The 27,833-nt window shown below is 32.4% G+C and overlaps 3 protein-coding genes and 1 pseudogene across 3 annotated transcripts; 3 read left to right on the forward strand and 1 right to left on the reverse strand.

Annotated features, from left to right (window-relative positions):
* Window positions 1-4,083: 4,083 nt before the first annotated feature.
* On the forward strand, window positions 4,084-6,100 carry LOC7470910 (uncharacterized). Its single transcript, XM_052445157.1, has 2 exons — window positions 4,084-4,676; window positions 5,689-6,100. The coding sequence occupies exons 1-2, from the start codon at window positions 4,315-4,317 to the stop codon at window positions 5,747-5,749; spliced, it is 423 nt and encodes a 140-aa protein (XP_052301117.1). The 5' UTR covers window positions 4,084-4,314; the 3' UTR covers window positions 5,750-6,100.
* A 4,076-nt stretch (window positions 6,101-10,176) lies between these two features.
* On the reverse strand, window positions 10,177-14,715 carry LOC112325921 (organic cation/carnitine transporter 4). Its single transcript, XM_024593077.2, has 2 exons — window positions 14,100-14,715; window positions 10,177-11,692 (listed from the first exon to the last, which is right to left on the reverse strand). The coding sequence occupies exons 1-2, from the start codon at window positions 14,521-14,523 to the stop codon at window positions 10,515-10,517; spliced, it is 1,602 nt and encodes a 533-aa protein (XP_024448845.1). The 5' UTR covers window positions 14,524-14,715; the 3' UTR covers window positions 10,177-10,514.
* A 1,712-nt stretch (window positions 14,716-16,427) lies between these two features.
* LOC18103417 (probable terpene synthase 3) lies at window positions 16,428-18,349 on the forward strand (annotated as a pseudogene).
* Window positions 18,350-24,236: 5,887 nt separating this feature from the next.
* Window positions 24,237-26,092, forward strand: LOC18103418 (cytochrome P450 726A27). The gene is made up of 2 exons (XM_006377757.3): window positions 24,237-25,171; window positions 25,391-26,092. Exons 1-2 carry the CDS (start codon window positions 24,278-24,280, stop codon window positions 26,009-26,011), a joined length of 1,515 nt encoding a protein of 504 aa, XP_006377819.1. The 5' UTR covers window positions 24,237-24,277; the 3' UTR covers window positions 26,012-26,092.
* Window positions 26,093-27,833: the final 1,741 nt, after the last annotated feature.

Below are 27,833 nucleotides of genomic sequence, written 5' to 3' on the forward strand. Positions count from 1 at the left end.
TCTTCCACTTACCAAAAAGGAAGAAAAAGAAGAATATATATTTATAAGAGACTGATTATAAATTAACATCATATATTATGTTATTGTTGTTGGAAATTTGTTTAAAACAATGTTAAAGAGTATATTTGAGATCAAATTAAGGTTAAAATCTTATTAGAATTTAACCTCTAACATGAGCTCTTTAACATGTAACATTAATATGATTTAAATAAATTATAAAGGAATGAAAAATTAATTTAAAAAAATCTTAAATTTGATCTTTTTTGTTTTTCTAGAACTAATTCTTCATAAATCTAGACAATTTTAAATAGTTTTTGCAGCTCTGTTAAACCAAAATTGTTAGCATTAGTTCTAGTATTATGACAGGTAAACAAAATTGATTATGGAGAGAATTTAATTATTTTTGTATTAATTAAAACTAATTCTTATCATTTTAAATTTTAAAATTCATTATAAAAAAGAGGGAGTGCAAAAAGAGTTTTCTACGCTGTCTTCCTAGATTTTACATACTCTTCCTCACCTCAATTTTAAGTATTTTCTCCTATATTTCGAGCTATAGTTTTCTTAAAAATTTAGAGTTTAGATTTTGTATTGTTAAGTTCTTAGTTTATAAATCTTGTTTAAAAATGCATCTAAATAAGATGGTGATTTTAAAATTTTAGAAAATTTATTGCAAATATTCTTTACACCAAGTAAAAAACAATAAAGTCTTAATAATGAATGATTTATGTTTTACAACAATAAAACTTGATTTATTTTGTTTCAATAATTAAGTATCCCTTTTTATTTTAATTAAAACATATTAGTATTTATGTTATGATTGTGTTTACATGTCTTATGTTTCTTTGAATATATATTTTGCATGTATTTACATGTCTTATGTTTCTTTGAATATATATTTATAGTAGGCATGATGGAATCTTTATATGCATGGTTTTAGTTTTTTATTGCATGCTTACACATGACATATATGTTTCACCTGCTTCTATATAGCTAATACTTTTTGTATTACACATGTTTTATGTATTTCATTTCTTACTTTCCATTCATTAATAGTTTCGAGAACTCCAATATTGGGTTGTCATCGTGATTTGAAAGCATATATTATAGAATCATCATGCAGGCAATTGGCAAATGAGTTTTCTTATTATACAATTAAGCAATTAAATTAATGAAACGGACGTCGATGGAATGAGATTAGTTATGCCTACGGCCTGTTTGATGCTTTTGATGAGCTATGGCCAGCAAGTTACTGAGAAGTAGAAGTATAATCGATAAATAAACATCAAATTTACACACACTTTTTGGTTAACGCTCGCAATTCGCACGACAAGTTTAGTTGTTAATTAATTTGATTCATTAATGAACAATTTATAACCACTTCTTTATGAGGTTAATTTGGAGGTCAACACGATCGATGTTTAAAAAATCATAACCATCTAGGTGGTGGCCTAATAGTAAGAGCTTGAAACCAAGAGGTTTGCTCCCTCTGTGGTCTCAGGTTCGAGCCCTGTGGTTGCTCATATGATGGCCATTGGAGGCTTACATGGTCGTTAACTTCAGGGCCCGTGGGATTAGTCGAGGTGCGCGCAAGTTGGACCGGACACCCACGTTAAACTAAAAAAAATAAAAATAAAAAAAATAATGCAAGGTCCCAAATTGTATGTTTGTTTTGCACGATACTTCTTGGTGACCGTGTTTTACCGCAGAGTCAAACTAATTTATTTTTTAAATATTCAGATGTCAAAATGAAATAATAATAAAAAAACACAAAAAACTAATTATGACAAACCAATAAACATGGTAATCAGGCTTGATATAATTCGAGATATCCTGTCAATTCAAGATATCCTGTCAAACATGCGTTCTAAATTATAAGATTAGAAAAATTTGATAAAAAAATAAAAAGAATTATAAGGCTATTTAAAAAAGAAAAAACAAATCCGCACTAACTTTTCAAATCCGTAACTCAGGTCATTAGACTCAAAGCACTCAATTTGAAAAAAACTATGAAGTTTAGTTCTTAATCATTCAAATATTGAAGGAAGAAATTGAAAACATAATTTCTATTATACAAAATAATTTTAAAAAAGCAATTAAAAGATTAAGGATCAAAACTAAAATAAAAATATATTTTATATTTGATTGAAATGTGAAATTGAAAAGAAAAATCAATATAGTAAAAGGGAAAAAAAATCCAAAAAATGAGGGTCAAAATTGACATAGAAAACAAATTTTTTGATTGAAGGGTGAAATTGAAAGGAATAATAAATTTTATAAAAGGGCCAATAAAAAAAATAAAAAAAAATCAAAATAATGATAACCAAATCGGAAAACATAATACCTTCAACTTGAATTGAATGATGAAATTGAAAATCAATAAAACATTTACAAAAGTGCAAAAGTAAAAAATTAGAAATCCAAAGAATGATGATCAAATTAGAGAATATAATATTTCATAAATTATAATTGAATGATAAAATTGAAAACAAATAAAAATTTTACAAGAGAACCAAGACCGAAAATGAGAAATTAAAAGAATAATAACTGAAGTTGAAATACCAATAATCAAAAGGATCAAGCTATAATTTTTTAGGGTGGGGAGAGAAAATAAAAAAAACAAAAGGTCCACTAGTGCTAAACCGGACCACCACCGAAGACACATGTCACACAAATAAAAAGAGGACACTAAAACGTTTCAACAAACACGATAAAATAGCATTTTTCGATGCCGGGAGATGCAGTATGAGCCGCCAAAATAGTGCGGGTGCCTCCCATGTGCTCCTAGATACACAACATGCACACGTCTTTTTTTTATATTTAGCCAAACATGTGCTCCTAGACTGACTTTCTAGTTATAAAAAAACCATTGTGAAAAGACCAAGAAGTCCCTTGATCTCAAGCTTAAACGTTTTGCATTTAAGGATATTTTTATTGTTTCATTGTGCATTTTAATTTTTATTATTTTTTATATTTGATCAAATACTAAATTATTCCTTAGCTCAACTTATAATAACCAAAAAACCATTGTAAAAATACTAAAATATCATTTGATGCCAATTTTTTTTTTATGCTTTTAAGGATATTTGAGTTGTTTTATTGTGCAATTAGGATAAAAAAAAATACTTATGCATCCCTATTTTATTTGATAATAACAAATGGGCTATGTAAAAATATTTCAATTCTCTTAGAAACCAATGTTAAGTTTTCTGGTTGGAGAGGTAAAAAAATCATTATACTATTCCAGTAAATATTATTATTGAGCGTAGAGTTACAGTATATTTTCATATTACCCTTAGTAAGGGCATTTTGGATTCGAAAGATGGTTTCTGCCAAATTTTAAAGATTTTTATATTTTCATATTACCCTAAGAAGGTCATGTTAATTTATCCAAAAATTTAAGTCTAAAGTGAAAGTCTTTATTCGGTATAATAAAAATAGGGCTAAACTTGCTAGTTAAATCATAAATTGATGAACTGATGTTTAAAATAGTTTTTTTTTAAATTTTTTTAAATATAAAAAATAAATAAATTAAATTATTAAATTGATGAACTAGTCAATCCAACAATGAAAATATTATGGTAGTAGTTGTTTTTTAAAGTATATTTTTACTTAGAATTATATTAAAATGATATTTTTTTAATTTATTTTTAATATTAATACATTAAAATAATTTAAAAATATAAAAAAATAATTTAAAATAAAAAAAATATTATTTTAATATATTTTTAAATAAAATATAGTTCAAAAAATAATTATTTTTATACTCCTAAACGGCGGAACCTCTTGTTCAAACACATACCACTCAACTACAAAACCGTTGGTTGGAGGTGACTAAAAGTTGATAGGAGTGACACGTAGGATCATTGAACCGATTCCCATAGCCTTCTTGATCAAGCTCACCAGTCCAAAATGCTATTAATGCAATGTTTCTGACTTTAACCTCTCCACAACATGTGGAGTGGAGAACACAGTTAAAATTATCCAAAACAAATCTCACTCTTCCACGGTAAACACGGCGGGCCCGCCGCCAGATCCACTCATAGTCTCATATATTAACTTGAAGGGACTTTCTCGTAAATGGTCTCAAAATCCATGCCCAATTTCTGTTAATGGCCGCATAAGGCCAAAAATGCTTTCAGTTTCACTCTTCTTCTATAAAAGAAGGAGCCAAACCCAAAAAAACTTCACAACCATCACCATGAAAACTCCCTCTTCTTAGATTTCTAATGAAAACTTTGTTTTCTTCAACTTGAATAATCAAAATAACATATTTTTATTGATTTTGAGGTTATTTATTTCTTATATTACTACATGAACATGAAGTTTTTGTTGGAATTCGTGTCTTGTTGTGGTGTCTCAAGTGGTGGGGCACTGGAGGTTCCTGAAAGTGTGGGGAGGCAGTCGGAGGAGGAGACACGTGAGTTGATGACGGTGAGGAACGATCATAGGAGGAAGAAGAGAGGAAGAGGGTCTTCGACTGCTGGAAATAATGATTCAGGGGTAGAGTGGAAGCCATCATTGAGTGCGATATCGGAGAATAACGTAGTGGTGGCGGGGGAGAGAGGAGTTGAAAGGGTGCTTAATAGGAAAGGTAGTGTTGCTGCTGGTGGTGGCGGTGGGGGCGGCAGGGTCCGTGAAATTTCTAGCCTTTCCGGTTACGTTGACAATTACAGGTAATTATCTACTAGTTGATCATGTTTCGTGTTGTAACCACTAAGATCTCCTGCTTTTTCCACCATTTCTTTCCTAAATCATCACACGAAAAGTTTCATCCCTTTCAACTATTGAATGAACGAGTTGTATCAATTCACAGAATTAAACTTTCAGAAAGTGATTCGGAAAAGATTTTCGGCAAGTTAAAATTCCTTATACAAGATTAATTAGTTTTGTACATGTAGCAGTAGGATTCTTGAATGGAGAATCCATCATTGATTCCTGTACATCAATGGACAAAGAATGTACCAAACTGATACAGATGACCATAACGTATACCTTCTGTATATGATCATGTATATATGTTTATACTTTATACTGTATGTATGTATGTGCGTCTGATCACTAATTCTATTTCTTTATTTGTAAGTGGAGCAATTCTTGGTGTTGATTGGCTCTCTGGTTTTCGTAATAAGAAAGTCTAACATATAAACCAATGATATAAGACTATCCCTTTTTTTAATAATGATAGTAGCTCATAAAGAAATAAAATTTGGCGTGGTGGGTTCAGGATTGGTGGTCACTATATATTTAAAAACCTCAATTTTAAACAGGCAGACAAATAAACAAAGAAAAAGAAGGCTTAAAATTTTTCACAACATTCAATTTTAGAGTACTGATTGCTATATAGCCAGAAATGGATTTAGATAATGTGTTTTGTTTTTTTTTATAACTCGGGGTGTCCGAATCAGCTTATATGTACCACAACTAATATGCTGTTGATTACTTCTTAGATGGTCTTATAGTGTTGAGAAGAAAAGGAAAGAGCAGTTTAAGGTTTTTATTTCACTAAATTTATAGGTCCTCTAAATCAAACTTCGTTGATGATTGACCAAGTAGTAGAATTATGAAGTTTCTGCTTTAATTCATGTTCTTATGAAATAAAAAAAAGAAGACAAACTTGATTTATTTTGTGTGAGATATTTTTTTTTCTTCCATTTAATTGGATATATATTTCTCATGACTTTTCAGGCGAAATGGGGTTTCGATTGTTATTCCAGCATTCTCTCCGACTCCATTCATGATGATTTAGTGGCCTTGCTATTCAATTAAGAATTTGTGATTGGCTTTATGTGTAATAAGTAGGGAAGTAAATATTCTTGTAAGAGAATCGACAAGAGGTTGTTCTTGCAAGTGGAAGTTCTCCTGAAGTTGTCATCTCCACTCACAGAGGTTGCAAAGTTTCATCTTTTGTAATATAAAACCAGTGATGTTCCATTTGAATTGCAGGGTCTGTGGAGGGTTTTTTTGTTTTTTTTTTCCCTTCCTAATTAGGTTTAGTTTTATTGTCTGTAATTCTGAGTAGATTTTCCCATCTCTAAGCAAATGGGTGTGAAACATTTTCTTTACGCTTTTGATTTCACAGCAGTTTTCTTTTTGTGGATACCGCGTTGTGAATAAATTAGTATCGCATGGAAGAAAAAATTAAAAAATTAACGGGAATAAGAATTTTTAAGTTCAAACTCCATAATGTTTATTATATATATAAAAATAATAGATATAAAAAAAATTCAAGTCTAAAATTATTAGTTAAAGTGACAATTTAAATAGTATGAAAAAAAAACACAACAATAAATAAATTGACAAAAAATAATAAGAAAAAGATTGAAAGAACAATGGCTCCAAGCCTATCTGGATTATCAAACAACCTGATGCTAACCAAACTAAAAAAAAATCAGAACAAAAAGAAAATCAGAACAAAAAGAGTTAATCTTAAAAAAAAAAAACATCAACTTTAAGAAAAATGAGAAAAAACAAAGCAATCTCAAGGCAAACCTTATAAACCTCATCTAATCTAAAAAACCTGTAACTTGTTAGATTATGGACCTGAGTTCAATTAAAAAACTTAAATGTCATTCAATTTAATTTTAAATGATGAAAACGTTGAAAAAACTACTAAAAACAAAACTTGCAAAAGAAAAAGAAAAAAAAGGCTTAAAATCTGACAGGAAAAACCAAATAAAGATAAAATTTGGAAAAAAATCAAAATTATCCCAAACAAAATTGGGACTAAATTCGACATAAAAATCAAATGAAATTAAATATTCAGGGATGGAATTGTAAAAAACCAATCCATCAAGAAAATGATTTAAAAATAGCAACTAAAAGAAACATGACCATATTTGACACAAAAATTAAATGAAAAATATGTCTGGGGTGAAATTGTAAAAAAAAAATCAATCAAAAAAACAATTCAAAACAAAATAAATAGCAATTCAAAAAATAAACACCAAATTTGAAAAACAATTTCAAAAATTAAATGACCAGGTATGAAATAAAAAATAAAATCCAATTAAAAACAACCAATGTAAATAAAAGAAATTGAAAATAAGATAAGAGGGGCTAAATCGAAAGAACAAAACAATTGAAGGTCTGATTTTGATTTTCGGCATGGCCTGCACGCAAATCCATGAAGAAAGAGAAGGAAAAAAAAAGTCATTTCCTGCCATACCGCGCCGGACCACCACACACGGTCTCCACATGGAGGAAGAGGACACTGAGAAGAATCCAATGATGCAACAGAAGCGCCAGAACAACCATCAAATTCAGCCGCAAACACCGCTCGAAGTTGGTGGAGCGGTTGACGTGTTGGCAAGTGCTTTGCATGTGCCAACAACTTTTTTATTGTTTTTTTATTACACAAAACTAAAAATTCCCCCAAGACCAATCAACAATCACAAACAGACCATGAAGAAATTACCACAAAGCCCCTGAATGCAAGGCTAACAAATTGGAATGGCATGGATAATGTCGTAATTGCACTGTTTGACCAATCATGAAAATACAAAATTACCCTTGTGCAGAAAGCATCAAAGTATTTTATTCTAGGGTTAAATTTTTTATTTTATTATGCATTTATAAATGTAATTACTAAAATAACCCCACTTAATTCCTAAAAGATATTCATGTCCTGTAGCAAAGACCATCCTACCCTTGAAGCAAAGGTAAAAAAAAAAAAAAAAAAACTAAGAGATAAGACAGTAACTAGAGCATTGAAATGAATAGAAAATATATCTTGGAGCACCGTAAAATAAGATCACCACCAGCGTTAGTTTTGTTTTTGGTTAATATCTGCATAGAACGATGGGTGGATGATGGGGGCCATATTAATAATAATGGATGGTGTTAGTATGACAGTTACATAGTGTTGTGGTCTCTCCTTTTTGTGATCCAATCTCAGCTTTCAATACTCTTGAAAACACAAGGCCAAATCGAGTTGAAGACTCGATTTTTGAAAAATTGTCTTAGTATGTGCATGCATATGTGACATATTACTTTATATACCACCCTATTCTAGAATAATTTAATTTCTATTTACTTATTTTTCAAATTTCTCCTTTTATCTTTTTACAAAAGCATTAACATGTTTTTTGAAAAATTGTTTTTTATCTTTTATCTCAGTTTTTTGTTTCAAATTTCTCCTTTTAGAAGATCCTGGTCGGTTAATATGCAATAAATCAAATGCGCGATTCTTATTAACATGTTTTTTGATATAAAAAAAATTAATTGCGAATAAAAAAAACAAATGCATACATTTAATAAAATAAAACTAGAATCATATGCGTTAATAAATATGAGGGATAAAATTAAAAAACAAATCAAGAAAATGATAAAAAATAAAATACAACGGCAATCAAAAGAATGAAAACCAAATTAGATAAAAAGTTAAATGAAATAAAATGTTGATGGATGAAATTAAAAAAAAAATCAACCTAAAAAAGCATTAAAAACAAAACAAATATCAATTAAAAGAATAAAAATGCAAATTGATTTGAATAAAAACTGACAAAACACATTTAATTTTTGGAATTGTTGGTGTGAAATCTAAGGAGAAGAGAGAGAGAAAAAAAGGAGAAAAAGAAAAAATTCACTATAGCCTAACCATTGCAATATCGTGCACACAAGCCAGACCATCGGGAAGAGAACAACTCGAAACATCTAACACCATTACAGAAGGCGACATTTGATCATTTGGAGATGTTGCACGCGCCACCTAAAGAGCGTGTGCGTCTCCCACTCGCTAGTGCCCGCAACATAGTCATTCACATAGACTATATATATGAATTGGCCTTGCCACTTTTTGTTTTTTTAATTATATTTTTATATTTGTTAAAAGACTAAATTGCTCATCATTCACATTGTTTATAACTAAAAAACTATAATAAAAATATGAAAACACCCTTGTACATTAGTTTTAATTTTTTTGCTTTAAGTGAAATGTAGTCATTTCATTGTGCTAGCAATACATAGAAAGATCGAAACACCCTTAGACACTAGTTTTAAAAACTTTGCTTTTAAGGATATTTAAGTCATTTCACTATGCATCTGCTATATCAAAAAACATATTTGTCCTTGATCAATATGAGAATGATAAGTGGACTATATGCATGGAAATGATGCTGACGAAAGCTAAAGATAACAAAAAAACACAAGACACAAAAGTTTGATGAGCAAAAGGAGTTGCAGATGTAAACTCTAAATTTATAGTTTTATTCTTTTTAAAAACAATACTCAAGAAGTCTACCTTCTTAGGAGGTTTACAAAACCTTAAATGGGCCTGAAACCTTACATCAACTAGGAAACAAAATAAAAAAAAATATAAAATTACAAAGGCAATAATCATAAAATCCAAAATTAACAGAGAAAATAACAAACTTAGCCCACACTGAGGTCTTAGATGAAATTTTTGATATATAAAGATCTGACGATCTGCATAGTGATGTAGTGGCTACTATATGAAAAATGACTTTCAGAAACTCATGTAAAAATTTGAGTCTGATCCAATTGTCAAATTAAAAGTTATAGTATTTTTAAATCATCATTTTGGTTTAAAGCGATCATACCTCATCTTGGTTCTAAATCTGTCTCACTGGTTCATAAATACATATGTTAAGTCATCCACATAATCTATCTAGGGCAAATCGCTGTCTAATTGTGACAAATATTTACTTGACTACTCAAAATCACTTGTTATCACAAGCTCGATTATATAAGAAAAATACCAAATTGGCCCCGATAATTAGTTAAATGGTTTGGTTTGAGAAAAACTAAACGATCATTATATTATTCCAATGACTATATAGGCTTTTATCTTCTTTTTTTTTTAATTCATTGTTCCAACTAGCTTAATTGTTAAAGGAAGACATTAGCAACTTTAATTTGAAGTTAAAGTTTAACTTTTATCTAAATTGCTATATTCATGTTATTTATCTCAATCATATTGAATTGATGCATGTCATATATTTTTTTAACTAAACAATTAAAACTATGTTTAAATCTACTATATAATATTTATTTAGTTTTACATGTAATTTTGCAATCTTGTTTGGTAAAGCTTCTTGAAGCAGCTAAAGCTACCCATGGAACTTTCGAAACCAGGCTCTGTATTGTTAGCTCTATCCTGTTCTTGCTATTTTAAAACGGGGAGAGGATTTTTGACTGAGATAAGCTTCCAAGATATTTGCTTCTCCTTGAAGAATTGTTTCTGGAGAAATGGTATGATGTCTCGCGATTTTCAGTTACATTATTTTTAGATTTAGACTCATTTACATCTCTCTCTCTCTCTCTCTCTCTCTCTCTCTCTCTATCTATCTATATTAGTGGAGCTTCAAATTTATGCAATTACTGTATGATGACCAGATAAGCATGCTGTTTCATAACATGGACACATTGCTTTCTGCACCGATGAAGGTCGGGAATCAGGAGAGAGGGGGCAGCAGGAGATCTTAGAAGCAAAACCTCACAAAAGCTTATCTAATGAATCTAAGGAAACAAAATTGCAAAACATACAAACACGTTCACACACCTGACAAACCACCTTCTCCTTCCTTCATTCCAGTGATCGTGTCATACAATGGCCGATTTAGCGTCTCTGGCAGGTAAAATGCAAGCAATCCTCCTACAAAACCACAACTTGCGAAAACTGCAAATGGTAATGCACCACCCATAACTACGATGAAGGGTGCCAATATTGCCCCCATTTGTGCTGATTGCGTTGCACAACCAAGGGCTACATTTCTAACAACTGTAGGAAACAACTCCGCTGTGTATATAAACAGCAAATTATATGTCCCAGCCATACCAAAAATACCCAAAATCCCACAAATCATCCTCACCACTTTCCATATCCCAACACCTCCCATCAAACTCCCTGCAAAGCAGAAAAAGCCGCTGAACCATAGAGTCCCGATTGTCAATGGTTTCCTTCCAAACTTGTCCAACAAAAGTGCTGTTATAGTGAATGCTGGCATTTCAGCCACTGCATTAAGCACCACATTGAGGTGAAGGTTGGTATCAAGGTTGACAACATTCAGGCTAAGGCCATAGTAGACAACTGAGCACATGAAGTTGATTGCTACTGCTAAAAACAGGCGAACACGGGTGACTGGTGAGCGAATTACGTCAATTACAGAACCAGTTATTGCTTCTTTTGTAGCAAAACCTTGCTTGTCACTTTGGTCATTGACATAACTTTCATTTACATCTTCATCAAGGGCCAAGACAACTCCATCAGGAAGATGTTTTCCATTAGATTTAGCAATGGTCCTCATTAATGTCATTGCTTCATTGATCCTCCCACGAACAAGGTACCAACGCGGGGACTCAGAGATAAAAGGAAGAACAATGACAAGGAAAAGGATAGAGGGGATAGACGAGGCAATGTACAGCTCCCGCCAAGAGGGGAAAATGTAAGCTATACCTGACAGCATTGCTATTCCAGTTGAGAAAAAATAGAATGTGGACATGCCAGCCGCACCACGTTTCGAGGATCCTACAGGCTCGGTAGCAAGAACAAAGGCGCAGAGGCCAACGCCACCAGTGCTGAAACCGGTGAGGAGACGAAGTAGGAGATAGGTCCAGTAGTCTGGGGCTAATGCTGTTAAGCAACCAAACACAGCATTTAGTAAGCAAACTACTGTCAAGGAGCCTTTTCTTCCTAGCGTAGAGTCCGAGAGATGACCAAATGTTCCAGCACCTGAAAAAAATTAAGATAACATTCATCAATCACAATCTTAATTCAAACTTCACATTATAATTGAAAAGTTGGGATCCTTGACCTAACATTTAAGGTATTTTCGTGACACACCCTCAGTACAAAATTTCCAGCAATGTCCTGTGAACTTGGGATTTCATTCTAGTACATACACATAAATTTTGTAGGCTCAGATTCAATAGTTCAGTTCTACCATAACAAGGTTCTCTATTCCTTGAATATTTTACATTGACACTCCATCTTGAACTCGTTGTAAAAATCCAGTTCTGTTTGTCGAACAAAAAAGAAAACTTATTATAAAATAAGTTAATTTACAGCCATGCACGCCCAACTTCAGTACTAGATATATTGACAAAGAAGTTAGATGCGTAGGCTCCATTGTTTCCTTGTGAATTGCCACAATATTTTATAAATTGATTATTTCGTGATAGCAAATGGCAGAGACTTTATTGTAATGCATGCATGCCAAGTGATGCGTGACCCCCCCATTGATAACAAAAAAGAAAGTGGGGTTGATCACAGCATTTATTGTAGAGAAAGTGCCTCAAGAAATTCATAAAGTAGGGAAGAAGAAGCATGCTAAAGATGCTTCCGAGAACGAGGAAAAGAAATAAAGGGTTCGGGGACCCGAACTCCTGAGAGGCATCCGAAGAAAAGGAAGTAAAAGGTGCTTGGTTCAGCATCATTGCAGCTTATAATGTGATTTTCATATGACCACATTAAGTAGAAAGTCCGAGCAATCATCATAGCCATCAATCATGTCATATGACCCACTTGTGTGAATTCTTCTAGTAAAGCAATAAAGGATCCCGGACACCATTCGAAAAGTTTACGGGGGTTTATCGGAATCCTTCCCTTTTTAAGGTTACTTTCTGCCGCAAAATGCCTTACATTTTATGATCAAATGTAGAGAAACCCATTTGACAGCTTATGGTTTATGTAGTTTTTTTTGGAAATTTTAAACAGAAAAAACTAATAAAAAAGTATTCGGTGTGGTATTTCAAAATCTGTTTCCAAAGCTATGTAAAAATCACAATTCCGAAGCCACAAGATGAAGTCATTGTGATTTTAAATATGTTATAATATTAAAAACATTTTAAAAATACATATACTAAACAATTTTCTTACAATAACAAAACAACAACCACAAACAATATTAAATAAGAAAGGCTATGTTTGGTTTTCCTCCACTTAAATCCCACGTGATCTCCATAAACGACAGATACAATGAGCACAGAAATCTACAACAAGACTTTTTGTGACAAGAGAGAGCCTCGAGTCTATAAGAAACACAAATAGTGGAACGAAAAGTCTTCTAGTAGTATCTTTATATTTATCTTTATCAAAAAGCATCGAGGATTTTTTATTTTTTGTTAGTCACGAGTGTCTCAATCCCTATTCTCTCCTCCAAACCGTCCTTCGATTGTTTGTTTTTATATTTTAAAACTGTTTTTAATATAAAAAAAATTTAAACTGTTTTAAATTTATTTTTTTAGATTTATTTTGATATAATAATATTAAAAAAAATATATATATTATTTTAATATAAAATACTTTAAAAAATAATCACTACTTTACCTTCAAAGACTTCAGACTTGTTGGATCTCAGTTTCATTAATTTATAACCCTACAAATTCTATCCAACTTACAAAGTTGTGGGAAACAAGAGTGTTGAATCTTCTTGAGATAGTAAGATGTATCCTCATGTGATTAGTACACTATTAAAAAAGAGAGATTATGATAAGCTTGCCAACCTAATCTCGATATAGAATATTGTCGTATTCCATAATTTTTTATTATTATTTCCACATGCAAGATTAATTTAGTAGTCCTTTCAGCATTAAATAACCAGCGACAAACTCTACTATTTAATTCCAATCTGTTGGTACAAAAGAGGTGTCTGCCTTATCAAATACCATTCCCTAGAATGAGAAACACAAATAAAATAATAAATCTAAAAATATATTGTTTTTAGTATTGATAATTTCCTAGAATGAGAATCACAAACTCAACCCATGACTTCTTTCTCCAAGAATTAAAAATTAAATAAAAGAATCTCATTGCTCCTATCTAAATTTCAGAATCTTTCCAAGCGATCAGAGTTCAAAATCCAAATAATTAGAAATAGTTTTAGTTGATTTGATTGAAATTTTCTTCTTAATTAGAGTCCAATAAAATTTAATTCTTATTTCAACTAAAATTTTAACATGAATGTTATTTGAACTCTATCACCGTTCCAATTATAATTCTGCATTTTTTTTAATAGAAAAGGAAAGGGGAAAAAAAAACAAATACTAAGGTGAAAAAAAAAAACCAAATACTAAGAGATCGAGATATATCGCACTTAAAAAAGAAAAAAAAACAAAGAGAGACAACTGATCATACTCACCAATCATGCAGCCACCAAAGAAAACAGCTTGAACCAACCCAACCTTGTACTTTTCTCCACAAACCAACCCCCACTGAGCCACCGTTGAGCTCCCCGCACCACCAACCCAATCCCACGAACCAGGTTCGAACCCACAAACACTCTTAGCCATCTCATCACAACCCGAACCAAGACACCTAAACTCCGGCTCGCGGTCAGCAAATATCATCACCATAGTATGGAAGCCCTCAAGCGCCCAAGCCAAGCATGTTAACACAAAGTGACGTAATTGCCATGTCCCAAATTCACCACAATGTTTCTGTAACATGTCATCTATTGTTAGCTTTTGAACGTCTGGTCCCTTCTCGGGTTTCCTTGCCGGTTCTTCTAAAGAAGATAGCAAGGGTGACCGGAGGTCCGGGTCCGATGAGGGTATGACAGACATGTATAATATATCTATCGGTGTCGCAGGAACAAGGTGGATATTTTCAAGTGTGGTGAGTAATATATGAGCAAGACCACCATATATAGGCCGGCAAAAATAAATAATAACAAAAAAGGAGAAGGAATGTTGATGTTAAAAATAAAATAACACTATATATAAAGAAAGTATAAATATAGAAGCAGAGTTGTATGGGGATATGCATCTCACACGTTTTGGCCGTCTCCGGAGGAATTTAGGAAAAAAAAACTAGAGTTGTGGTGTTGTGTGGTCGGGAAGACACTTGGAAGGAAATCAAGCCCTTTATTTTTAAATTGACACGTGGAGAGATGAATGGTCATTGGATTTGGGTAGGGTGCCATCCGAGATGATAAAGGGTAAAAAAAGTTCGAGGAATACTGCAGCACCGTTGAATTGTGAGTGCCGAGGCCATGAGGGGCTGCTGGATCACTTTAGTCAATTGGGATCTAATAGCACATTCGTATATACGATTGCTTGGCTTTGTAATTAATCTCCTGTCAACTCGAACACTTGTGGTCTTATTACATGAAACTTTGTTTTGCACACATTTCAAGGGTGTTTAGTGTTGCGATTCAATCGTAATTTTACAAATTTTTTAAAATTTTTTTTGCTTTAATTTATTTTTTATATTTTTACATTGTTTTTTATATTAATATCAAAAATAAATTTTAAAAAATAAAAAATTATTATAATATATTTTTAAATAAAAAATCACTTTTAAAAACAATCTCTACCACTATTCTAAACACCCCCTTCACTTAAGATACCATATGAAGAATTAGTGGTATCCTAGTAAGTTTTGTCTCGGGCTAGTACTCATGAAATCTAAATTCTAATAGAAAATTCATGAAGTGTGATTGGTAGTTGATCCTTTTCTAATTAAAAGACAGCCAATTATTTTTAAAATAATTTATGAAATTTGAATTTTTTTCTATTTTATTATTTTTCAATTTTTTTATATGTCAGGTTTGATTATTATTATTTTGATTGCGGTTTATTTTATTTAAAATAATTTATGAAATTAGATTTTTTTTTATCAATTTTATTCTCCTTTAACTTTTTCATCTATCATATCTGGTCTTTATTTACTTAATAAACTTGAAAAATAAATTATAATATTATTAAGTTATTTTTGATAGTATAGCAAAATATTAGAAAGTATTTTTTAATTAATTTTTCATGATGATGTCAAATATAAAAAATAGAGTTTTAATAAAAACAACTTTCTAACAAAAATTACTTTTCGGGACATAATTTCATGGTACTTTCCAAGCATAGACAAGGAGCTTTCATATTAATTCGCCGTTTTCTTGTAAATGACTAGCCCTAAGCCTACATTTTAAGTAAGCCCAGTCCAACATTATAAAGGCTAAGGCCACAATAAATAAACCCATATATTCTGAAACTAAGGCAGCCCAAACACAGACTTTGAGAGTCCATTTAACACAGCATTGTCAGTGTGGCATAGGATGAGAGGATACTACTTTACAGAGCAAGATAAACGTATAGAGAGTTTTATAGATTCTCCATTGAGCAATACAAAAATGTTGATACAGTATATGAAATAAACATTCAATACATGGAATGTTGCTGGTGATTCTTTTTACCCAGCAGGTGTAGTATGTGGTAAGGAATGGGAATCAAGCACATATTGTTTTTTCTTCTAAATGCAATACCAAAGGCTTCATCCATGTCTAGATTTTCTGGCACCATTCCACTAGAGAGTTCCCATTCAAAAAGGTAGAGAAAACTTGCTAGGGTAACCTCAACAATGGCCACACCATATGGACATACCCTCCTTCCAGAACCAAAAGGGATATATTCGAAATGATCATTTTCAAATTTACTCAACTCTTATTTTATTGTAGATTCATTGCTATCTTCTAATGTGTTTATCAACCGGTGAAGCAGATGTATTCAACAAGTACAAGGATGACAAAGGCAACCTCAAGGAAAATCTTACAAAAGATGTGAAAGGGTTATTAAGTTTGTATGAGGCTTCGTACCTCAGTGCTCACGGAGAAATTATACTGGATGAAGCTCTTGTGTTTACTGAAACTCACCTCAAGTCCATGGTAGCTCGATTGGTTTCTCCTCTTGCTGACCAAGTAACTCATGCCTTAAATCGACCCGCACACGGGGGCATAGTAAAGTATGAACAATGGTATTCCATCTCTTTCTACGAGCAAGACGAGCTGCATATCGAACCTGTACTAAAGCCTGCAAATTCGAATTTCAATACGCTGCAAAAGTTGTACCAGGAGGAGCTGAGAAATCTCTCCAAGTAATTATTATAAGCAGGATTATTAGAGGAGAATAAGAATTATTTAACCAGATGGAAAATATTAATTACATTTGTGCACTGTAGGTGGTGGAAAGAGTTGGAATTTACGACAAAGCTACCTTTCGCTCGAGACAGATTGATCGAGTGTTACATTGTGGTGTTAGGCCTGTTTATCCAGCCACAGTACGCTCTTGCCCGACAGATACTAACCAAATCTACTATGCTTTATCCATATTGGATGACATATATGATGTACATGGTACTATTGAAGAACTTGAGCAGTTCACCAAAATGATTGAGAGATACTAACCAAATCTACTATGCTTGTATCCATATTGGATGACATATATGATGTACATGGTACTATTGAAGAACTTGAGCAGTTCACCAAAATGATTGAGAGGTATCCTAGATTAAATCCTGGTTCTGTAATTGCAACTCTAAACACAGATTTGGTGGCGTGATTAACTGAGTGGTGATTAATGAATTTATTTCAGATGGGATACAAGCATGGAAGATCTCCCTGATTACACGAAAGTTTGGTTTGAGGCACTATTTGTTTCCTTGAGTTAAATTGAGGAAGAAACAACCAAGGAAGGGAGATCTTACTGTGTGTCTTATGCAAAAGAAGCGGTAAATTTGATTCTTTTGTTAACTTAATCGGCATATTTTACTTCATTGGTTTTAACTGTAGTTCATTTACATCACAGGAAAATAATCAAGTTAGGTCCTACATCATTGAAGCATGATGTTTTAACGAAGATCATGTGCCAACATTAGAAGAATACAGGAAAAATGGGGTGTTTAGCTGTACTTACCCTTTGCTCACAGTTTCATCCTTGTGTGGGATGGGCAAAATCGCTTCAAAGGAGGTGTTCGATTGGTTGTTCACTCATCCTAAAATTCTAGCATCTACATCTGATCTATTGAGGCTCATCGACGATGTGGCATCTCATGAGGTTTGAAATAAACTTAAAAAACCTGTCCAAATTGTAAAACGGACTAAACTCCTATCTAACTTGTGCAACATTCGTTTCTACATTGCAGTTTGAACAAGAAAGAGGCCATGTGTTGAATGCTGTATGAAGCAGCATGGAGTATCGAAGCAAGATGCACATGATGAGTTGACAAAACTTGTCGAGAGAACCCTAAAGGGTGTAGCTCAATTGGCCAGGACTAGGTTTGCTCTCTAAAAATCACCAGTTCAAGTCTCACAAACCTCAGGGCCACTGGAGGCTTGCATAGTCGTTAACTTCAGGATCCATGAGATTAGTCGTGGTGCATGCAAGCTGACCCGAAGATCCACATTAATAATAATAATAAAAAAAAAACTTGTCAGAGAGTGACTGGAAAGACATAAATGAGGAACCACTTGGTGTTCCCAAGAAGGTTCTCCAAGTTTTTCTCAATTTTGCTCGTGTGGCCGATGTCTTCTACAGTGATTATGATGCTTTTACAGAGTCTATAACCATGGCAAAAGATATGCTGGCTGCTTTTCTCATCAATCCAATGCCCATTGAATAATTCCTTCTGTGGTTCTGTTGCTTCACAATGGATTGTACAATAGACAAGGATAAGAAAATGTAAGTTGTCTTTGTGTTGCGCGGATATGTAACTTCTTTCTATCTATCTGTATGGCTCTTTAGAACCTGGAATTTCTGTTTTGTGTGATTTTGACTAAATGCAATTCCTTCGCATATCCATTACAAAATTATCTAAAGATCAAAAGATTTCCATGGATAGTTGGGAAACCTCTGAATTTTTATCATTCATTGTAATAACCACTCTATATAAATCAAGAAAACTGATCTAAAAAACCATCTAATAGGTGGTCTAATAGTAAGAGTTTGGGACTAAAGGGTTTGCTTCCCCTGTGGTCTTAGGTTCGAGCCCTGTGGTTGCTAATATGATGGTCATTGGAGGCTTACATGGTCGTTAATTTCAGGGCCCGTGGGATTAGTCGAGGTACACGCAAGCTGACCATGACACCCACGTTAATAAAAAAAAAACTGATGTAAAAGAAGAAGAAGAACCTTTCGGAGTATAAATCAAGTTTCAAAGTACCAAAAAGAGTTTTTTATTTCTCTCATGTTGAATGAAGAATATATGCAAATATATATACTACTGGATCAACAAATCAGATCCTATAATCAAGCTATTCTGCCTATAATATTACTTTTATAATTAGAAAAGAAATAATATTATTCCTATAATTTCCATATATATTAATACTAATACTAAAAAAAAAAGAATTATGCAGAACAAGAAACCTATAGAAAAGAAAAGAATCATAAAAAAGAGGAAAGAATGATAATATTTCAACAATATAATCTATGGCGAGGATAACACATGCAGATATAAAAAAATATCGTAATAAATAAATACACAACGATCTTACAAGATTTGACTATGTTTACTTAAGAGAAAGAGTGAGAATTTACTATAATAGAAATCAATACAGTTTTGGTGAAGTGTTACTTTAAGAGTGTGGTTGCAATTGTTTTTCAAAATATTTTTCACTTAGAAATATATCAAAATAATTTTTTTTAAAAAAATTATTTTTGACATCAACGCATCAAAATGATCTAAAAATACCAAAAAATATTAATTTAAAGCAAAAAAAATTCAAATTTCTTCAAAATTTCTTTTGAAATGCAAAAATAAATAAGGCCGCATATGCTGGATCCTTACAGCACACAATAATTTGCTATTTCTAGCACAAAAGAGCATTTAAGTGCATATATATATATAGCTAGGATCATATATAGAGAAATATATCTGAATTAATTAAAAAGGAGTCGTTTTTTTAAATGAAAATGGTAACTACATTATTCAAAAAGTCACCTTTTTATATGCATATGTTTATAGGCGTGAGGTTGCATCAACTGGCTAGTTAACAACTAATTTAATAACATTTCATTCTTAACACGTGCTAAGACTCTTTCTAAAAAAATTATAAGTCATAAAGTAACTTCTACAGCTTTATTGGTATGTTATTATTCCTAACTCTATCCATATTATTTTAAATTGAGTTATCATAATTCATTTTGGACTACTAATCCCATTTAGATTTGACATATGAGCATATCATTCTCTCATTTTCTATATAGATTTTGCTCAAGCATATGATATTTATTTTTAAAAATAAATATGCACATATCCGTGATGCATAAATTTTGTTGACAAAGTTACTAACGATATGGGCTAAGACACATTTAGGACACAAAAGAGTGTTTTTTTTTATATTATTATTAACATAGGTGTCTGGGTTAGTTTGCACGCACCGTGACTAATCTCACATGCTCTGAAATTGACGACCATGTAAATCTCTAGTGGCCTTGAGGGGACTCGAACTTGTGACTATTGGGCAGCAAACTCAATGCCTGACCAATTGAGTTATCCCTCAGGGTTACAAAAGAGCGTTCTTATATATTGGCACAGGCAGGCGACTTAAGAGTTCTTTGTACTTTTTAAAAAATTATTTTGATGTATTAATGTTAAAAATAAATTAAAATAAATTAAAAAATATTATTTTAATAATTTTTCAAACAAAAAATATTTAAAAAAACAACTTTTACTCTAACACTACCTTACTCTCAAAACAAAGAAATAAATGTGCCGTTTTAAAGGAATACGAATATTCATGCCCACCTCTTTACCAAATATTGTGATATTTTTTCTTGTCTAATGGGTAATCGGTCCTTAACGGTATTAGGGCGAAAGAGATATTTTTCTCGGAGTAATCGTTCAAAAGTCCTTGATAAATAATTAAGTATTGGGACAAAAGAATTGAGTTCTCCATACGAGACAAATGAAACAAAAAAGGTACTTCTTCGTTGCCCTTTTCTCGTTCTCCATCACGTGTTTTCTGGATTTTTTTCATATATACTAGTGTTTTTTTATTCAAGTGAATGTCTGAATCAGTTTATGCATATTTTAATTAATTTCACAAGCCCTGAAGTTAACGATAATATAAACCTCCAGTGACCATCATATTAGCAACCACATGACTCTAACTTGAGACTATAGAAGAAGCAAACTTCTTGGTCTCAAGCTCTTACCACCAGGCCACCTATTAGATGATTTATATACTAGTTTTATTCCGACGCAATCTTGCATGATGAATAATTTTTTTCTGAATACAAAAAAAAAATTAAAAAAAATACTAATATTGTTAACGTTTTGTTTACTATTAAGAAAAAATTTAATTGCAAACTTAAAAATTTATACATGTATTAAATACAATAAACTTGAATTTTATACACCAATAAATAATAAAAAGTTTGTTGATTTTAACCGTATATAAAAGTTAAAAAGCTAAAATAAAGATTTTTCTGTTTAGAAAAGAAAATATTAAATATTTGTTTCAGTTTTTAATATTTTAATTAGTTTGAATCAATAATATTTTTTATTACCAAATTAAGCATTAACTCAATATTAAAATTTATTTTTAACATAATGAGAGCCCATATAAAATTAACCAAAATAAAACATCAAAATGAATCTCAAGTAAACTTAATGTGCAAGGATTTAATTAGAAATAAAAAAGTCAAGTGATAAATTTTCTTAAAAAAAATATATTGTGGTTAAATATATATTGCAACCCATAATGGATTGTATGTTTCTTCTATATTGTATTTTTATTGTTTTTTTTTAATATTTCACCCACGTCACACTACCCCGCATCTTTATGTCGACTTTGATGTTGTCTCAAATATCCAAGTAGTCTAAAACTAAGGTTATCGGGTTCTATAATTGATTAATCAATTGATTTTATCAATTTCATCCATTCCCTGTAGTTAAGATAGTTGATAGCTTATACTTAATGCTTGGTAAGCTAATATGGCTTATGACTAGTACCTACAAAAAATCTTTTTTGATAAAATGTTTAAATAAATATTTATTTAGAGAAAAAAATACAATAATATTTTAAAGAGACATGCTCCGAAAATATATATGCAGTAGAGAATGAAAATTATGAATTTTTATTTTAAAGATTTTATTATATATTTATAATTTATGAGTCTTATTATTTTATAAAAAAAAGATGTAAAATAATTTTACCCTAATAATATTTAATAAGAGTTAAATACCTATCTTTGATAATATGATATTGCACTGTTTTTCATTGTATAATTGGTACTGAGTCGTCAATCATGAAACCACAGTTAGAAAACTGAAAGTTGATTTTTCAAGGATGAATGAAGTCATCAATGCTAGGGAAAGCACCCTTTTCTACACCGGTTTTGACGAGAGCCCAAAAAGGGATATTTTGGTGACATGAACAAGAGATGTAGTCTTCGCATTTAATTTAATATATTGTATTAGAAAATAATATAAAATTATTTTTGATATTTTATTTAATAATTTTAAATTTAATTTATTGTTACAATTAATTGCATTGCTACAATGCTCGCCTCTCTCTCTCTCTCTCTCTCTCTCTCTCTGTGTAACAACAGCAGTTTTATTTACATGAGAATTCTACTAACCATGCCGCTCCTGAACCTTACGGATAGACTTTTATTATTACGGATGGATTCTAAGAAACTAATACAACTTGATTTAACAACCAAGAAGGAATATACGAAAGAAAGTAGAATTAGTCTTGGTGTTGGCAACTGCCCGCCTCTCAGCTGGGTAAGAAAGCACAGCTTTAATATTAAAAGGAGCGGGTATGCATCATACTAAGAACTTCCAGTTCCAAGGCTAGCTAGTGACCTCACATGAACAGCGTTGTTCGGGAAAAACACACACACACTTCGACTATCTAACTTTACGCCAACGCCCATGTCAATAATTCAGTATTAGGTCAAAAGAGTTGAGTTTTCTTTGTATAAATGGTAATAAGTCCTCTGATGACAAGAGAGTTGAGTTTTCTTATGAGACAAATGAAACAAATGAAAAAGAAAAATACTGACTTCTTACATATGCATAAGATTTGCCGAGTTTTGTCACGAAAAATACATAATTCTAGTTCTAGTGTTTATATAGTTTGAGCAACAAAACTAAAAAATTGTTATATTAAATGAAAAAATTAATTATACTTGAATGATCTTGGAACTATTCTTGACGAAACAAGCCGAAGAAACTCTTGAAGTTGAAGTTGATTACCGAAGAAACTCTACGATTACATCCTTCTGCACCATTGATTCCAAGAGAGTGGAGGAAGAGATGTCAAGTTAATGGATACGACAATATTCACGTCAAAAGTAAAGTATTGATTAATGCATGGGCATGTTGTTTGCCATAGCCACCATTTTGACTGGAAACCTATTGATGGGTTGAAGCCTGAAAATCTTGACATGACTGAGTCTCTTGGTGGCGCAACTAAAAGAAAACGAGATCTTAAGTTAATTTTCATTTCATATCGTTCACTCGTGGGATAAAAACTGTTAAATTATTTTAGCGCTAAAATATATTATGAAATAAAAACGTTGTGTCAATTATGATTTTTAATATTTATCTTATAATATGTGAGTTGTGATAACTTAATTTTAGTTCCCCAAAAATTATTTGTATATTTTTATTTTTATTCAAAAAATCCAAAAAAAACAGAAATTTAAAATTCAAAAAAATATTTTCGGGATACGCGGAGATAAATATTTGAGTTGCAAAAGATAAAAATACTAGAAAAATAGCCAGATTGAAGTATGCTGATAAGATTGGTTGAAGAAAGACTTAATTTAAAGCAAAATTTAAGGTTGAAATCCAATTCGACCAAAATTAAAAGAATTAATTAGGTTCAATAACTTAATTAAACTTTTCATGTACTGGGAGGATTCAATCAAAGACTCAATTGAAGAAAAATAAAATTTGGGGTATTAATTCAGGCCAATTCGCAAAGATTAGAGATATAATTGGATCTTTAGAAGGTTAAATTGATGCAATCATGGGTGTAATTGCAGGAAAATTAAAGTTTGAATGCTAATTAAGAGTAAATTGAATAATTCTAAAACCAAGGATCAAAGTGAAAGAGACATGCGTATTCAAGGACTGTAATTAATTAAAAATCAAAGGTAAATTTAAAGAAATTAGAGAATTTTAAAGCTTAATCGATAATGAAATTAAAAATATTCAAAACCAAAATAAAAAATAATGCCAAAATTAACATGACCAGGGATTAAATCTTGAATAATCAAAATTCAAATTGTCCGAATTCAATGAAATTAGAAGGAGCCTAGGCACCTTCCCACCTTCTATAAATAGGGGGAGAGGACAGAACTGAAAAACCCACACCCACAAACTGCGTTCGCAATCAGTCCAACCAAAACCAGAGGGAATTCCCTTGTCCCTCTTTTCCTCCCCTGTTCCAGCAAAAAACACCATTTCTCCTCCCCTGCAGCACCTAGTACACCACACGAGAACACCACCAGCATCCTATTCCAGCCAAAAACAACAATCAGAGACCCTGACCCTGTCACTAATTAATATTTGTTTTTCAGAATAGAGCAAATGTTGATCTCCCTCCCCGTTTTTTTAACCATCCTTCTCGTTATCTCCATTTTATGGACATGGACGAAATTTATCAAAAGCAACAAGTCAAGTTCAAATCCACCTCCTGGGCCATGGAAATTACCCTTTATTGGAAACCTTCACCAGCTAGTTCACCCTCTGCCCCATCATCGCATGAGGGACTTGGCCAAGAAATTTGGACCTGTCATGCAACTTCAAGTTGGTGAAGTTTCCACTGTCATTATTTCTTCATCAGAAGCAGCGAAAGAAGTGATGAAAACCCATGAAATCAACTTTGTTGAAAGACCTCATCTCCTAGCTGCAAGCGTCCTGTTCTACAACCGTAAAGACATTGCATTTGCGCCGTATGGCGAATATTGGAGACAACTAAGAAAAATCTCCATATTAGAGCTTCTTTCGGCAAAACGTGTACGATCATTCAAATCTATCAGGGAAGAAGAGGTATCTAATTTTATTGCTTCCATTTATTCAAAAGAGGGGTCTCCAATCAACCTTAGTAGGATGATATTTTCTTTAGAAAATGGCATCACTGCGAGAACAAGCATTGGTAACAAATGCAAAAACCACGAAGGTTTCTTACCAATTGTTGAGGAATTGGCGGAGGCACTTGGAGGTTTGAATATGATAGATATATTCCCTTCCTCCAAATTTCTTTACATGGTCAGTCGGGTCAGGTCTAGACTCGAAAGGATGCACAGAGAAGCAGATGAGATACTTGAAAGCATCATCTCCGAGCGTAGAGCCAACTCCGCTTTAGCGTCAAAGATGGGCAAGAACGAAGAGGATGATCTTCTTGGTGTTCTTTTGAATCTTCAAGACCATGGAAACCTTGAATTCCAATTAACAACAAGCACTATCAAAGCAGTCATCCTGGTTAGTATATATTTTCGCTTTGTTACAAGCACTAATTAATCAGTTTTTTTATAAAAAAATATAACCATCCACAAACTTGATGAAATGAAATCATATATATATTTAAATGCAAACCAACGGTCTATACTCTATATTTTTACTTACATCATGTTACTCCTCCTAACTGGAAGTGAACTCAATCCTATCTAATATGTCATTCTTTACTTAATTACCTTTCAGGAAATGTTCAGTGGTGGAGGTGACACTTCGTCAACAGCTTTAGAATGGGCAATGTCAGAATTGATAAAGAACCCGAGAGTCATGGAAAAGGCACAAAAAGAAGTGAGACAAGTCTTCAATGATCTTGGAACTATTCCTGACGAAACAAGCCTTCATGATTTAAAATTCTTGAAGTTGATTATCAAAGAAACTCTAAGATTACATCCTCCTGTACCATTGATTCCAAGAGAGTGCAGGAAGAGATGTGATGTTAATGGATACGACATCCACGTCAAAAGTAAAGTATTGATTAATGCATGGGCAATTGGAAGAGATCCAAATTGTTGGAATGAACCTGAGAGATTCTATCCAGAGAGATTCATCAATGTTTCGACTGATTTTAAGGGTAGCGACTTTGAATTCATCCCATTTGGTGCTGGAAAGAGGATGTGTCCTGGCATGTTGTTTGCTACAGCCAACACTGAGTTTCCACTTGCGCAGATGCTATACCATTTTGACTGGAAACCTGCTGGTGGATTGAAGCCTGAAAATCTTGACATGACTGAGTCTTTTGGTGGCGCAGTTAAAAGAAAACAAGATCTTAAGTTGATTCCCATTTCATATCGTTCACTCGTGGGATAAAAACTGCTAAATCATTTTAGCGCTAAAATATGTTATGAAATAAAAGTTGCATTTATCTTATAATATATGATATAATTTGTCTTGACTTAATTTTGGTTCCCCAAAATTATTTGTATATTTTTATTTTTCTAAATAATCAACTCAAATTGTCCTAATTCAACCAAAAAAGAAAAAGAGGGAGGAAGGGAGTGCACCGTCCCCACCTCCTCGAAATAAAAGCAACTCATTCCAACAAATAAGGGGAAAGGAGAGAACTGAAAAACCCACGCCCACACACTTAAAAAAACATAAAAATAATAATACAAAGCACCACTTTTCCTCCGCTGTTCCAGCCAAAAATACCATTTCTCCTCCCCTACAGCACCTAGTACACCACACGAGAACACCACCAGCATCCTATTCCAGCCAAGAAACAACAATCAGAGACCCTGGTAGGAACCGTCACAGCCACCACTTCTTCTCTCCTAGCCTTCATTACTCCACTAAGGCTCTGCACCAGCAACAGCAGCGAACTCCAACCGTTTGCCAATAAAACTTAAACCGGTTGACCGGTGTCAGAAGAGTTACACCCCTAGGCCCTAGCCATAGCAACACCGAAGCAGTGAGCAGTAACAGACTCCACCGCGAGCAGCAGTTGCACCGCCTCTGTTGCAGCCGTGATCAGCATTTGATTCAGTTGTGACCATGTAGCAGAGGCTTCAAGTCTCAGCAGCCTTATTTCTTTGTAACAACTGTGAGCATCAGCCTCGCTCCAGCCGTGAGCCTCAGTTTCCTTTTCTTGGATAATCACTGCATTTTTTGTAGCCCACATGCTTTTCTTTAACTGAAGCCTGTATTATTTTTGGGTTTGGCTAGGAAACCCATTCCATGTGACTACGCTCAGTCTTTTAGATCTAAGGTTGATTATAGCAAGGCCTAATTCTGTCAAAGAAAAAAAAAATTTAATTTTTGGTATTTAAGGTTTGCTCGGCGAACAAAGCATTATTTTTTTTTTGTTGTTTGTGAGGATCATTTTGTAAATTTTTTTATTCTTATATATTTAATATTTGAAATTATAATCTATATATAAGATATTTTTTGATATTGGATAAATTGTTTTATTATTATTATTATTTAAAAAAACAAAAAAACAAAAATTTTCTTTCAAAAATTCATTTAAATATTTTGATTTTTGTATATGGCCAGTCTCTTAAAAATTAAAAAAAAAATCATATTTTCACTCTCTTAAAAAAATTAAAAAAATCTCATAAAAAAATTGATTGAAAATTGTGCCAACAAATCCGGTGAAGGATTTAGTCACATATTGAAAAGTCATGAGACATGCACACCCACTAAATTAACCATTTACGGGGAGAAATGATTCCGGCAGCATTCAGTATGTTAAGAACGTATTTGTTTTTCATGCTCTTTTCAACAGGCATCCCTGTCATGTTCTTTTCAATGGATTGAAATGACACGAGGGGAGCATCTCTGAGCTTAATTCCTATTCATCTCTTTCATGCTCTTTTCAACAGGCATCCCTGTCATGTTTGATCCTATGATATTGCACTGTTTTTCATTGTATAATTGGTACTGAGTCGTCAATCATGAATCCACAGTCAGAAAAATGAAAGTTGATTTTTCAAGGATGAATGAAGTCATCAATGCTAGGGAAACCACCCATTTCTACACCGGTTTTGACGAGAGCCCAAAAAGTATAAATGGTAACAAGTCCTAAAGCTTTCCCCACACCACATGTTTTTATTTTTTCTGTTTGTTTTTTTTTTTTTTGTCTTTTTTTTCCCACATTTTTTTTCGCTTTTTTCCCTGGGCTTTACATTTT

This window comes from Populus trichocarpa, chromosome 11 (assembly GCF_000002775.5).
Source record: "Populus trichocarpa isolate Nisqually-1 chromosome 11, P.trichocarpa_v4.1, whole genome shotgun sequence".
Taxonomy (NCBI): domain Eukaryota; kingdom Viridiplantae; phylum Streptophyta; class Magnoliopsida; order Malpighiales; family Salicaceae; genus Populus; species Populus trichocarpa.

Bases quoted from the DNA above. Each gene is read 5' to 3' on its own strand.
- LOC7470910 (XM_052445157.1), top strand. From the start codon at position 4,315: ATGAACATGAAGTTTTTGTTGGAATTCGTGTCTTGTTGTGGTGTCTCA. The intron at 4,677-5,688 runs GTAATTATCTAC...ATGACTTTTCAG, and splicing joins GGTTACGTTGACAATTACAG to GCGAAATGGGGTTTCGATTG.
- LOC112325921 (XM_024593077.2), bottom strand. From the start codon at position 14,523: ATGTCTGTCATACCCTCATCGGACCCGGACCTCCGGTCACCCTTGCTA. The intron at 11,693-14,099 runs GTGAGTATGATC...AATTTTTTTCAG, and splicing joins CTTTGGTGGCTGCATGATTG to GTGCTGGAACATTTGGTCAT.
- LOC18103418 (XM_006377757.3), top strand. From the start codon at position 24,278: ATGTTGATCTCCCTCCCCGTTTTTTTAACCATCCTTCTCGTTATCTCC. The intron at 25,172-25,390 runs GTTAGTATATAT...ATTACCTTTCAG, and splicing joins CTATCAAAGCAGTCATCCTG to GAAATGTTCAGTGGTGGAGG.